Source organism: Aspergillus japonicus (assembly GCF_003184785.1).
Source record: "Aspergillus japonicus CBS 114.51 unplaced genomic scaffold BO86scaffold_5, whole genome shotgun sequence".
In the NCBI taxonomy this organism is placed as follows: Eukaryota; Fungi; Ascomycota; class Eurotiomycetes; order Eurotiales; family Aspergillaceae; genus Aspergillus; species Aspergillus japonicus.
This window is the reverse complement of record NW_020291642.1, coordinates 861554-873628: the sequence shown is the minus strand read 5'-3', so window position 1 is coordinate 873628 and position 12075 is coordinate 861554. Positions and strand designations below refer to the sequence as shown.

At 54.6% G+C, this 12075-nt stretch overlaps 4 protein-coding genes across 4 annotated transcripts; 2 read left to right on the top strand and 2 right to left on the bottom strand.

The window, feature by feature from the left end:
• Positions 1-2180: 2180 nt before the first annotated feature.
• Positions 2181-4937, top strand: BO86DRAFT_406929 (glycerol kinase). The gene is made up of 4 exons (XM_025674223.1): positions 2181-2816; positions 2895-3889; positions 3947-4113; positions 4180-4937. The coding sequence occupies exons 1-4, from the start codon at positions 2542-2544 to the stop codon at positions 4489-4491; spliced, it is 1749 nt and encodes a 582-aa protein (XP_025531673.1). The 5' UTR covers positions 2181-2541; the 3' UTR covers positions 4492-4937.
• A 109-nt stretch (positions 4938-5046) lies between these two features.
• BO86DRAFT_386070 (uncharacterized protein) lies at positions 5047-7109 on the bottom strand. The gene has a single exon (XM_025671252.1). The coding sequence runs from the start codon at positions 7012-7014 to the stop codon at positions 5374-5376; it is 1641 nt and encodes a 546-aa protein (XP_025531672.1). The 5' UTR covers positions 7015-7109; the 3' UTR covers positions 5047-5373.
• Positions 7110-7263: 154 nt separating this feature from the next.
• sod2 (superoxide dismutase sodB) lies at positions 7264-8396 on the bottom strand. Its single transcript, XM_025668739.1, has 4 exons — positions 8185-8396; positions 7668-8074; positions 7543-7610; positions 7264-7489 (listed from the first exon to the last, which is right to left on the bottom strand). The coding sequence occupies exons 1-4, from the start codon at positions 8303-8305 to the stop codon at positions 7399-7401; spliced, it is 687 nt and encodes a 228-aa protein (XP_025531671.1). The 5' UTR covers positions 8306-8396; the 3' UTR covers positions 7264-7398.
• Positions 8397-8511: 115 nt separating this feature from the next.
• BO86DRAFT_386068 (putative G-patch domain protein (TFIP11)) lies at positions 8512-11047 on the top strand. Its single transcript, XM_025671251.1, has one exon. The coding sequence runs from the start codon at positions 8650-8652 to the stop codon at positions 10990-10992; it is 2343 nt and encodes a 780-aa protein (XP_025531670.1). The 5' UTR covers positions 8512-8649; the 3' UTR covers positions 10993-11047.
• The last annotated feature ends 1028 nt before the right edge of the window (positions 11048-12075 follow it).

Here is a 12075-nt window from a genome sequence, read left to right as displayed (position 1 = left end):
GATCCTCATTCCTCTGGGCTCAGGGGTGCGGCGGGTGACAATTGGACCTCAAGAATGCCAGTCGTAGATCTACATAGTATCTCAGTAGTACAGATGTACTACTGTATATACTCAACCACTTTGTAATACATACATCTGGATGTCAAGTCAGGCAGGCATGTGGATGCGCGATGCATGGCTAGTCTGGTTCATCCTTCGATGACCGATCGTTTCCATCCCTCAACGCCAGGCCCTGGTCCTTGCGCTTGCAATTTTTCCGCGAGAATTAGTCCATCTCAATCAATGTCGTGACTGGTGGCATTCGTATCCCCCCATCTCATTGCGAATTGCTTGTTTCCATGGAAGAATCGATCATTGATGGATTGTTAGTAGTTTCAAGTGGTTCTTACAGGGAATCCCCGATACGGTAGGCACAGACGCCAGCTAATTTATGCGGGTGGAGGGAAGAGATAACCATGGAATTTTGATGGGTCTTCTGGGATGTCATGTGGAAGTCTGGTGACTATTCTTAGAGATTCTGTTTTCCTGGGCTTGCCTCCCAATGCGGTAGTCCAGCTATTACTCTCGCCAGAACAAGAATGAGGAAGTCCCAGCTCGGCCTGGGAAGCTCGGATATCTTGCCGATGGGGGAAAGGAAGTTATACGGGCTACCCGTCGGTAAATACTTAGTATATGCAGAGGCTTTAACAACTCAGCACTAAACAGACGTATTTCAAGTCATCTCAATTTGAAGGAAACCGGATTGAACGGAACTGTGACAAGCCGTGACGCTACAGTAGTTTAGGCTGCCAGTGAATTCAGGTTAACAACGGTCTAGACAGAAGATACGTACCGTCTACCTGGTTAAACTTGATATACTGGCGATAAGAATGAACAGGGGTAAACCTTCCCGATTTCACACACAGCACCTGGGGAACATTTTGCCATGGGGGGGTGTAAGGGGGGAGGGAGGAAAGCCGGGGGCAAGAGAAGCACAGTTTGTTCGACCCTTTTTCGATGGAAAGAGGGGCGGATGTCAATGCTGACGACGGACAGATGGTCGTCTGATCAGAAAAAAAAAAGAAAAAAAAAAGATGAAGGGCCAGAAGGAACTTAGGAAGAGAGTTGGAAGGAAGGGATTGCCCTCGTCTCCCCCACGCCCCCACTTCTCCGCCATGGATGGAACGAACGGGGATTCAGCAGATTGCCAGTTTGGGGTCTAGTATCTGCTCTCCAGCGAAGTTCTGACTGAGTCCTCGCGGGACTAGACTCTGGAACAGACTCTTTCTGCCTGCCTTTACCTTCCTTCCCGACTCCGGACAAGACTCGATGGGCCGAGGACTCTAGGAAGATTCCCCGGAACAAGCTCCCAACGGGATGCAGCAGACAGGATCTCTGGAGTCTGTACAGAGAGCAGTGCAGCAGTCGGTAGATAGTCTAGAGCAGCCAGGGGGGAAACTACTTGCTGCTGTTACGACTACTACTACTGCCACCACCACCACCACCACCACCACTACCACTATTAACGTTACCTACCACTATCTATGTACTTAATTGAATTATTGTTTTATTTAGGAAATTTTGAGGAAAATAAAAAATTTCAAGAAATTGATTTAACAACAATTGAAAAGGTTCCACCTACTTGGATAAAGAGAGAGTCTTCTCCAGCTCCTGTCTCTGGACCAGATTTATTTCCCCCTCTCCTCTCTTCCTGTTCATTTTCACTCTCCTCTCTTCGCTGAACAACTTGACTACAATACGGAGTATTCAACTCTTACTCATTACTCATCATACGTACTTGATAGGAATCCGCCTTGCCACTACGTACCCCCCCTATAAAACACACCCAGTTTTCTCAGCTTTCTTCCTCCATAACGAGTGATATCATACCCCTCTTTCCCCGTCTCTCCCCGAACCCAACCAAGTCTCTCTTCCTCTCAGGTTGCGCAGCTGCTTCTCCCTCCAATTTTTTTTCCCTTTGCTTCTCCAGATCCTGTGCTCCGGGTTCCCCACCTGATTTCACCCTAAATCACTTCTACGTCACCTATCCGTCCACCGCGGTCACTCTCACTCTCACCCTCACTCTCACGCTGCGCAATTCACCCGTACAACAGCCGCCACTTGCTGGACAGTCCGGCTGTTCTTTCTTGTCGTAGTTCCAGCCCTAACGCTTTCTCACCACCACCACCCTCCCCCCCTCCCCCCCGCCCAGCTCCACTGGGCCTTTCCCCCTCGTCTGTCTTAAGAAGCGGACTAGGGACGTAATCCTGTTTTCCCCTCGATTCTACTTTCAATACCGCCACCATTTCTCCAATCACTTCCTCCCTTCTCCAGGCTTTGCCTACCTGGTCACTTTTCTCCTACTTCCATCGGAAACCTGACGGGCAATCATTTACCACCAATCCTTTGCCTCCGCCTCATCGTTCCTCTCCTCATTCTCATCAATCCCCTACCGTGACTGCCACCGCCACCATCACCACTACTCCTATTACTAGAGACGTGCCTAAACCAGCATCGTCTGCACCACAACCACCACCACCAACCAAAGCCCGCAAATCCAAGATGAGGAACCCCTTTGATATGTCAGACCTCGACGCACTGGTCGAGGAACAACAAGAACGCCAGCAGAATTATGCCGACCTTCACACTCACCAGTCGCATGATGGCAATCGCTCTCTGTTGCAGAACGAGCAGCGTCGCGGCGATAACCTCAAGGACCGCTTTATCGGTGCTATCGACCAGGGTACTACGAGTTCCCGCTTTATCATTTTCGACTGCACGGGTGTCCCCGTGGCCAAGTATCAGATGGAATTCCGTCAAATCCACGAGCGCTCAGGGTGAGTACTGCACTAGATACTTGTATCGCTTCATGTCGCTGTTCCCCGCCGGACTAACGGATCCATTTCACCCTACAGATGGCACGAACAAGATCCTTTCGAACTCGTCGATTCGGTCTACACCTGTATCGAAGAAGCAATGAAGACTTTCCTCGCCCTGGGCCACTCCCGGGACGAAATCGAGGCGATCGGCATCACCAGTCAACGTGAGACGGCACTTTGCTGGGACTGGGAGACCGGTGAGCCACTACACAACGCGATTGCCTGGCCGGATACCCGCACCACTGGCTTGGTGCGAGAACTCAAGGCCAAGAAGGGTGCCGAGGACTTGTCGAAGATTTGCGGTCTTCCGCTCTCCACTTACCCCTCTTCCGTAACGTTGATGTGGATGCTCCGCAACCTTCCCGAAGTTAAGAAGGCCTACGATGAGGGCCGCCTTGCATTCGGTACGGTTGACACATGGCTCTTGTATAATCTGAACGGTGGTCCGGAAGGCGGCCGCTTAGTGACCGACGTCTCCAATGCCTCGCGAACCATGTTCATGAACCTCGAGACCCTCGATTATGACGATCGCCTGCTGGAGTTCTTCGAGCTGGATCGGAATAAGATCCGCCTCCCCAAGATTATCCCCTCGTCCGACCCCGAAGGGTTCGGGTGGGTCCGGTCGGGGCCGCTGGACGGCGTTCCCATCACCAGCTGTCTGGGTGATCAATCTTCCGCCCTGGTCGGTCACTGTGCGTTCACTCCAGGCTCGGCCAAGAACACTTATGGTACTGGATGTTTCCTTCTTTACAATGTCGGAGAGAAGCCTGTCATTTCGAAACACGGCTTGCTGGCCACCGTGGGCTTCCAACTGGGCAAGAACCGGAAACCGGTCTACGCTTTGGAAGGTAGTGTCGCTGTCGCCGGAAGTGGTATCTCCTTCCTGATGAACAACATGGGCTTCTTCCGTGACTCGCGCAAAGTGAGCGAGGTCGCAGCGAGTGTGCCTGACAGCGGTGGATGCGTGTTCGTTACCGCTTTCAGTGGTCTGTTTGCTCCCTACTGGATTGACGATGCCAAGGGTACCATCTGTAAGTTCAACTTTTCCTAGATATGATTATGACGTCACGGTACTAACTGTCCCCCAGTTGGTATCACCCAGCACACTCAACGTGGACACATTGCCCGCGCGACCATGGAGGCCGCGTGTTTCCAAACGAAGGCGATCTTGGATGCCATGGAGCTGGACAGCGGACACAAATTGACGGAGTTGGCCGTTGATGGTGGTATGAGTAATTCCGACATTTGCATGCAGGTATGTTGCATCCTTTGCCTTCTCTATCCCGCGAGACTAGATCACTGACATGTCTTTTTACCCCAGACCCAAGCCGATATTATCCAAATCCCCATCGAACGACCGGCAATGCACGAAACCACGGCGCTGGGCGCCGCCATCGCCGCCGGCTTCGCCATCGACGTCTGGAAGGACTTCAGCGAACTGAAGGACATGGACCGTGCCAACCGCACCACATTCGTGCCCCACGTCACCCCCGCCCACAGCCGGAAGATGTACCGACAATGGACCAAGGCGGTCGAGATGTCCCGCGGGTGGCTTGATACGAACGAAGAGAACGACGAAGACGAAGGCGAAGAAGAATCTGAGCAAAAAGAACAACAAGCCCTCAAACACTAAATAAACCTTGGTTGAGCACACGATTTTCCCGATAAAGACCAAACCGTCCCATGATATGTGATTATTCGTTTTGGGTGTGTATTTGCGTTTCAGCGGTTTTTTCCTTTTCTTTCATCTTTGGTTTTGATGTTATCTCCGGGGTTTACGGGCTTACACTGGGTTCTGGGTTTAAAGAGGAAAATGGGAGGTGGGAGGTCACCTCAGAATATTTTTTCTTTCTCTCTTGATGGCGGGAGGTTTCTACTTTGCGCTGGGGATACCCGATCTTCCATACCGGCATCTTTGGCCGACACACATCACACAACATGGCTGGTATATCACAATTTTGTTTTTTTTTCCCCTTGGGACTTGATGATGACCACCACCATTCCTCCCCTTGATCTATACATATTCCATGTCATTGTTTAGCTTTATTTTAGATAGATTCTAATAGGTATGACGTCTTGATGACACTGATACTGTTTCGTTAGCTCTATTTGGACCGTTGGGCTGTATACGAGGTATGTGTAGATACTTTCCCCTGTATTGATCTGAGACCCTGCATTAGTATGGCATCTAACTACTGCGAGGGCGATCCTAGTAAATTAGATTAGGCTATTCCACCAGACATCATGGATCCACTATGAACTATGGTAAAGGCTGGGCCTATCAAATTTTCGCCCCGATGAAGAACAGTCTATAACTAGGTATGTTGCAACCTTGCAAGGACAATGCAAATACTCCAAACCAACCAAACAATCACACTAACTCCATACCCCGGAGACGCAGACGCCCAATCCCAGACCCAATCCCACAAAAACACCCTGCCTGTTCCACCATCGCCAACCACCCCAAACCCTCACACAGGAGGGGAGGCCGTTTGATTGAGACGAAACAGAGGATTCAATACCAGGAATTCCCCTCCTCGCCCAACTTCTTGCCGGACGGGTTCATCGAGATGACCCGCTGGCCCGGAAGGGTATCGTCGGTGATCATACTCTCGAAGGTGCCGGAGATGGACCGCTTGCCTATCTCCTTGAAGGAGTCGTAGACTCTGCCACTGCCACTGCTGCTGCTGCTGCCCTCATTGCCATTACTATCGGCAAGGCTGTCCCCATCACCGCCAACAGCGCCTTCCCCTGCCGGGCCCTCGGCCAGAATCCTCCCTGGACTCTGATGAGTCTTCCCCTGATCCCCGGCGGACCCATCGACCCCGCAGCACGCGGCCCACTCGCGGGACCGCGAGGGCGCCGTGCCATCGCCCAGATCACACCAGCGGGTGACGACGATGGCATGCCGGAACCGCAGGTTGTGGGCGCCGTCGGACCGGTCCTCGGTCAGCTTGACCTCGATGAGGTACTCGGAGGGACACTCGGGGCAGCGGCGCATGGGGCGGCACTTGCCGCAGAGGGTGGTGAGGGCGTTGGGGTTGTAGACGCGGCGGTGCATGAGGTCCTTGGCGCGGTGCTCGAGCCCTTGCAGGGCGGTCGTCTCGCGCGGCACGGGGATGTGCGAGAGCGCGCACTTGCAGGCGGCCATCAGGTTGCCGTCGCGCCAGTGGGCGCAGACGGAGAAGTAGGGCACGTAGTCCTCGCGCGAGTAGAGCAGGAGCCGCACGGTGGACGGCGGCAGCCCCGGGTCCGCGAACCGGGTGGATGTCACCCGCATCAGGAGGTGGTTGTTGTGGACCTGGAACCGCGTCTGGTGCGACCACTCCGTGCGGCGCCAGCGCCGCGACAGCGCTGCGAACGGGATGCCGTACACCGGGCCGAAGCGGTGCGCCCGCATCGCGAGCTGTACGAAGGTGTAGGGCAGGGTGCGGTTGTGGGTGATGCGGTGCCGCGGCGGCGGGTTGAGCGGGTTGCGCGCTTCCGGGCAGTTGAAGAGTGGGTTCAGGGTGTCGGCGGGTTGGAGCTTCTCGTGGCCCGGGTGCGTGCGACGGTGGAAGCGGGCGCAGGGGATGCAAAGGAGGTGATCGGGGAGGTGGCGGTCTTGGGTGGTCAGGAAGTTGATGCGCTGGGTGTGGTTGGAGGGGAGGGAGAGGGCGTGGAACGGGTCCAGCGGTTCGAGGCGTTGGTGAAGGGTTTTGCTGGAGAAGGCCAGGCTGGCCGTGTCGGCCGGGGTGAGATAGTTTGTTGCGAGGTGTATCCAGAGCTGTGAGGGTAGACTGGCGATGTACGGCTCGCCGGGGGGCCGGTTGTCATATTCGCCTTCGAGGCCATAGGGATCGTAGCGGTTGAAGTCCTGGTCGCCGATTGTGTGGAGGATGGCGGTATGGTCGCGGTTTTCACCGAGCTGAGAGTCTTTGTTGGCGTTGAGCTCCCGGTATTTCAGCCGATGGGCCTCCAATGGCGCGAGGGAAGGCAGTGGTGGCACATCTTCGCTCGTGGTGCTGGGTCGGTGCAGGCCGGCTGCCCCTCGTAGATCCGGCGTTGAGGCGCTAAAGCCCTTGCGGAGAACCTGGCGGGATTTCTTGGGCCGGAGGGCGTGGGCAAAGAAGGCCCGGAAGCCACTTTTCTTCTCGCCGGGGCTCTCGGCTGACATTGCTAATGTGACTGACAGGGAGTAAGAAGGAGAAAGAGGTAAGGAAAGGAGGAGAAAGATGCAGGGGAAGGTTGAGATGACACAAAAGCGGGCTGTCGATGCGATAAGATTAGAAAATCGACGGATCGGGCCCGGAGCCCGGAAGCTGCGGCGCTGCTCCCTTCCGCCCACTGCCGGGCCTGGACCCTCTTAAGCCACTATGGCTAGCTAGTATGCCGATGGAATTATGTAGCAACTACTCAGAAGATTCAGAATAACTTCGTGCATTAGGACAGTAGATTCAACAGCCTGACAAGTCCCGAGTATCCAGATTACGTTATACAAAACAGATCGTGAGAACGCTCATCAAGCCGCGCTAGAATACAATCACTACTTGCATTACACTTACGCCGAGAAGCGCTTCTCAACGGCCTTCCAGTTGATGACGTCCCAAATGGCCCCGAAGTACTCGGCCTTGCGGTTCTGGTATTGGAGGCTGTGGACGAATTAGTCGAGGTGCTTCAGCCTCAGTGATCCGAACAAACTTACTAGTAGGCGTGCTCCCAAGCATCAATACCCAGCAGGGGCTGGAACTGACCGACGACGGCGTCCTGGTTCTGTCCTCAAGTCAGTCTCCTCCACTAACTGATCGCATCCAGCAGATGTATACTTACAGCATAGGTCTTGATGCCGATGTTGCCAGTCTGCTTGTCCTTGACGAGCCAGGCCCAGCCGCTGCCCTGGATACCGGCGAGAGCGCCGTTCATCTTGGTCTTGAACTCGTCCAAGCTGCCGAAGCTCTCGTCAATGGCCTTGGACAGAGCACCAGCAGGGGGCTCACCACCACCAGCGCTCTTGGGAGCCAGGTTCTCCCAGAAGAGGGTGTGGTTGATGTGACCACCACCGTGGAAGTTGATCAAGGGCTTCAGGGCGATCTGAGCGGCGATATCGCCCTTGTGCTGAGCCTCCTGGAGCTGCTCAATGGCGGTGTTGTAGCTGTTGACGTAGGTCTGGTGGTGGTTCTTGTGGTGGAGCTCCATGATCTTGCCGGAGATGGAGGGCTCCAGAGCACCGTAGTCGTCTGTCGAGGGTCAGTTTCGTCGCATGCTGGGTTTTGTCCTCAGAATAGTGAAGCGAAAAAGCTTCAAACTTGCACTGAGTTCGGATATTCGAGGGCCAAGGAGTCCTTACAAGCCAAGTCAGGCAAAGTAGCCTTGCCGCGGGCAAAGGTCAAGCTGCCGGCAGCTCTGGTAGCCGAAGCTCCGTTGCGGAGGGCAGAGCGGGCAGTGTTGCGGACGAGAGAAGCAGCCATGATTGATTGTGAATTAGACAGATGAGTTGAGAGGAGAAGTGAGGAATGAACAACAGTTGAAGAAAGAAGAAGAGAAGAGAAGAGAAGGAGAAGTTCCTAACGTCATTGTTGCTTTCGGAGGAGGCATTTCCCCGCCCCGACCTGGCCCGATTTGGGATCCACCAATTCTGGAGTGGTCCGGCACTTGCTTCCAGTCCCATCCATACCTTGGCCGAGAGGTCGCCTTTCATCGCGTCTCTTTCCCATTTCCCCGTCGGTGATGACTGCGACCCTTATTGGTTTGGTCGCAAGCTCAGGGTAGATCCAGTCTACATTCTGCACCCGACTCCTTCCAGGTCCCGGTCATGTCTTCCTCCGAATCTTCGCCCGTTGCCGGCCAAAAACGCAAAGTTGCCGACATGAGCTCCGACGAAGAAGAGAACTACCGCCCTACCATGGGCTTTCGCGGCTTTAACCGAGCAGCGTCTCGCTCCGAATCACCTCCTGCACATGGCGGGCTAGGTAGTGGGCGTCGCAACCCCTGGAACAACACGGCGCAGGCTGCGACGAAAGGTGGAAGCAACAATGGAGGCAACGGCACGGCGGGTGGTAACTCCTTCGCCGCGCGCATGATGGCTAAGATGGGCTACAAGGAGGGGCAAGGTCTAGGTTCCTCGGGACAGGGTATCATCAATCCGATCGAGGCGCAGGCTCGCCCCATGGGCGCGGGTCTGGGTGCGGTCCGCGAGAAGACCAAACAAGCTCGAGAGGAGGAAAAACGGGCGGCAACACTGCGCGGTGAAACCGTTGAGGAGAGCTCAGATGAAGAACGCAAGAGGAGGCAAAGGAAGAAGAAAGAGGAGCGGAAACGCGATGGCCGCAGTGGAACGAGTACCCCAGTCCCTCGAGCAAAGCCCAAATTCCGGACCGCACGCGAAATCGAGCAGGATATGGAGGGGCTGGAGGTTCCTAGTGTGCTGAAGTCATTGATCGATGCGACTGGGAAGGAGCAGCGAGTGATCACCTCGACCGCGGGTCTGATGACTCCGCAGGCGTTCGTCAATCAAGGCGAGGGAGAGGCCTGGAAGATTGCACAACGGGCACGCAACGACCTTGAGGCCTTCGCGGACGAGTGGAAAGGGCTGACGGAGAGGAAGAAATACATCGAAATGGAGGAAACTCAGATTGTGGAGCAGTTGGACACAAACCAGCTCAAGGCAGATCAGCTCACCGAGTTGGTTGCGGCTATCGGAGCACTGGAGGTCTCCGAGAAGGAGGAAACTCGAGCCAAGTTCGACGAATTGACCGACAAACTCGAGTTGATAGAGATGAAATTCCGCAACGAGATCGACGAGTACCGATTACCAGAGACTGCAGTGGCCGTGATCCACCCTCTCTTCCGGCAAGCCATGGAGGAATGGGAACCTCTCAAGGAGCCCACGTTCCTTGTAGCCAACTTCCGCCGTCTCCAGCCTTTACTCCTTCGCGACATCCGGGGCGAACACACCCAACGCTCATCCACCTCCCCCTACGAAACCATGATCTACACCCTCTGGCTGCCGCGCGTGCGCTCCGCCCTCCTCAACGACTGGGACGTCTACGAACCCGCCCCCGCAACATCCCTCATCGTCGCCTGGAAAGAACTCCTCCCACCCTTCATCTACTCCAACGTACTCGACCAACTCGTCGTGCCCAAGCTCACCAGCGGACTCAAGGAATGGAAACCCCGAAGCAGCAGCAGCAGCAGCCGGCGACACCACCACGCATCCTCATCCTCCCGGTTCCCTTGGTGGCTCTTCACGTGGCTCCAATACCTGGACGACCGGCACACTAACCCCCGTCAAGCGACGGGCCTGCTCTCCGACGCGAAGCGTAAATTCCGGGTCGTGCTCGACACATGGGACCTGGGCAAGGGCCTGATCAGCGGGATCGAGCTCTGGCGGGACGCCCTGGGTTCCGAGTTCGACTCGTGCCTCCGCAACCACCTCCTCCCGCGCCTGGGGCGCCACCTCCGCGAAGACTTCCAGGTCAACCCGCAGGATCAGGACCTCACAGCTTTGGAGCATGTCCTCCAGTGGCAACCCTTCTTCCCGCCCAACGTCATGGCCCTCCTCCTCACGTCCGAGTTCTTCCCCAAATTCCACCAGATCCTCTACATCTGGCTCACCAACGACCCCAACTACGAGGAGGTCGCCGAGTGGTTCACCTGGTGGCGCACGCAGATCCCCGCGTCCCTCAACGAACTGACCATCGTCGACGAGGAGTGGAACAAGGCCCTGCAGACCATGGACCTCGCCTCGCAGCTGGGCGATCGTGCCGCCGCCGAACTCCCGCCTCCAGCGACCACGGCCGAACCAAAGAAGACCACCCACGACCAACCCCCCACAACCACCACACAACCCACAAAACCCACAACCACCACCACCCCCGCGCCCCGACTCAAACCCAAGATCATCGAAGAGGTCGCCTTCAAGGATATCCTGGAAGGATGGTGCATGGAACAGGGGCTCATCATGCTCCCGCTCCGCGAGGCGCACCCGCAGAACGGCCAGCCGCTGTTCCGGATCACGGCCAGCGCCACGGGCAAAGGCGGCGTGGTCGCGTTCGTGCAGGGCGATGTGGTCTGGGTGCAGAACAAGAAGGCCAAGGAGGTGTGGGAGCCCATGGGGCTGGAGGATCGGTTGGTGGAGCGGGCGGAGGGGAAGTGATTTCTCTCTCCGTCTGTATCTTCCTCTTCCTTCCCTTACGCCTCGCATTCAAAATCCTGGATTTTTTTTTTTTTTTTGTGCCTATAGATGGCGATCTGCAGCTCTGGAATTGACGTGTATAGCATGGCCAGGAAAGAACAAGAATAGCGAGCAGATTCGGGGCTTGTAATTATTTCCACTTTAAGATACCATGTTTTCGAAGCCAGCCCCTCCCCGTATTCTCTATCATCCTCACTTGTCCTTGTATGCTGTGTCTTGGGAGTTATGGGTATACTGCAGTAGGAAGGGGCGAAGATCACTACCCCATCTGAATGTAAATCTAAATCGGGTGTTCATGGAGTATGATGTTAACCGTAAGCCCTGATATCCTCACTCAATCACAAAACTCTCACTCATGCCCTGAAGAGCATGCCTTGTATTACATCATCATCATCATCTTCTTCTTCATTGCCACACAGAATCTAACCTCGCCAACGAACGTAGAACCAGAGCTAGAGATCGGAAAGATCAGGGTCCTTCGCTGTTGCTCTGTGGTAGGTTCAGGGATATATCTAGTTGTAGGATTCCCAGTTGGTCGAATCTTACATCCACACTTTGTATACTTATATAGAACGGCAAACAATTCTTGCTTGCTGCCGAGTAGACTTCGATACCCAACACAAAGATATATATCAGGGGAGGTGAGTTGTCATTATTGTTAGATTCTGACGGATTTCTGAATAATTGTGCTTGGAACTGCGGTCTGAGAATTCAACTCGGTAACCCCTTCCAGCTCACTGCAACAGATTTATGCTTTGAAAATCCTACCAATATCACAATCCACATATACCTTCAATAATTCCATGACATCTATTCTGCTCCCCCGGCGGCTCCCTCCTTGGGTGTGGTGTCTCTACCCATCCCTCTCTACCTCAAGTCCCCTCCCCAGATCCATCTAAAGATGAAAATGTATATATATCTGTATGTATGTGTGGATATATGCAACCCAAGCACCTTAAATAACAACCAACCCTCAACAAACCCCATACCAGGGGTAGTAAAAAAAGAAACAAGAAAAGGGAAAAAAAAAAAAAAAAAAAAAAG

Coding starts and splice junctions, on each gene's coding strand:
- BO86DRAFT_406929 (XM_025674223.1), top strand. CDS start 2,542: ATGAGGAACCCCTTTGATATGTCAGACCTCGACGCACTGGTCGAGGAA. Junction 2,817..2,894: donor CAAATCCACGAGCGCTCAGG/GTGAGTACTGCA, acceptor TTCACCCTACAG/ATGGCACGAACAAGATCCTT. Junction 3,890..3,946: donor CGATGCCAAGGGTACCATCT/GTAAGTTCAACT, acceptor ACTGTCCCCCAG/TTGGTATCACCCAGCACACT.
- BO86DRAFT_386070 (XM_025671252.1), bottom strand. CDS start 7,014: ATGTCAGCCGAGAGCCCCGGCGAGAAGAAAAGTGGCTTCCGGGCCTTC.
- sod2 (XM_025668739.1), bottom strand. CDS start 8,305: ATGGCTGCTTCTCTCGTCCGCAACACTGCCCGCTCTGCCCTCCGCAAC. Junction 7,611..7,667: donor TCGGCATCAAGACCTATGCT/GTAAGTATACAT, acceptor ACTTGAGGACAG/AACCAGGACGCCGTCGTCGG. Junction 7,490..7,542: donor GCTTGGGAGCACGCCTACTA/GTAAGTTTGTTC, acceptor ATTCGTCCACAG/CCTCCAATACCAGAACCGCA.
- BO86DRAFT_386068 (XM_025671251.1), top strand. CDS start 8,650: ATGTCTTCCTCCGAATCTTCGCCCGTTGCCGGCCAAAAACGCAAAGTT.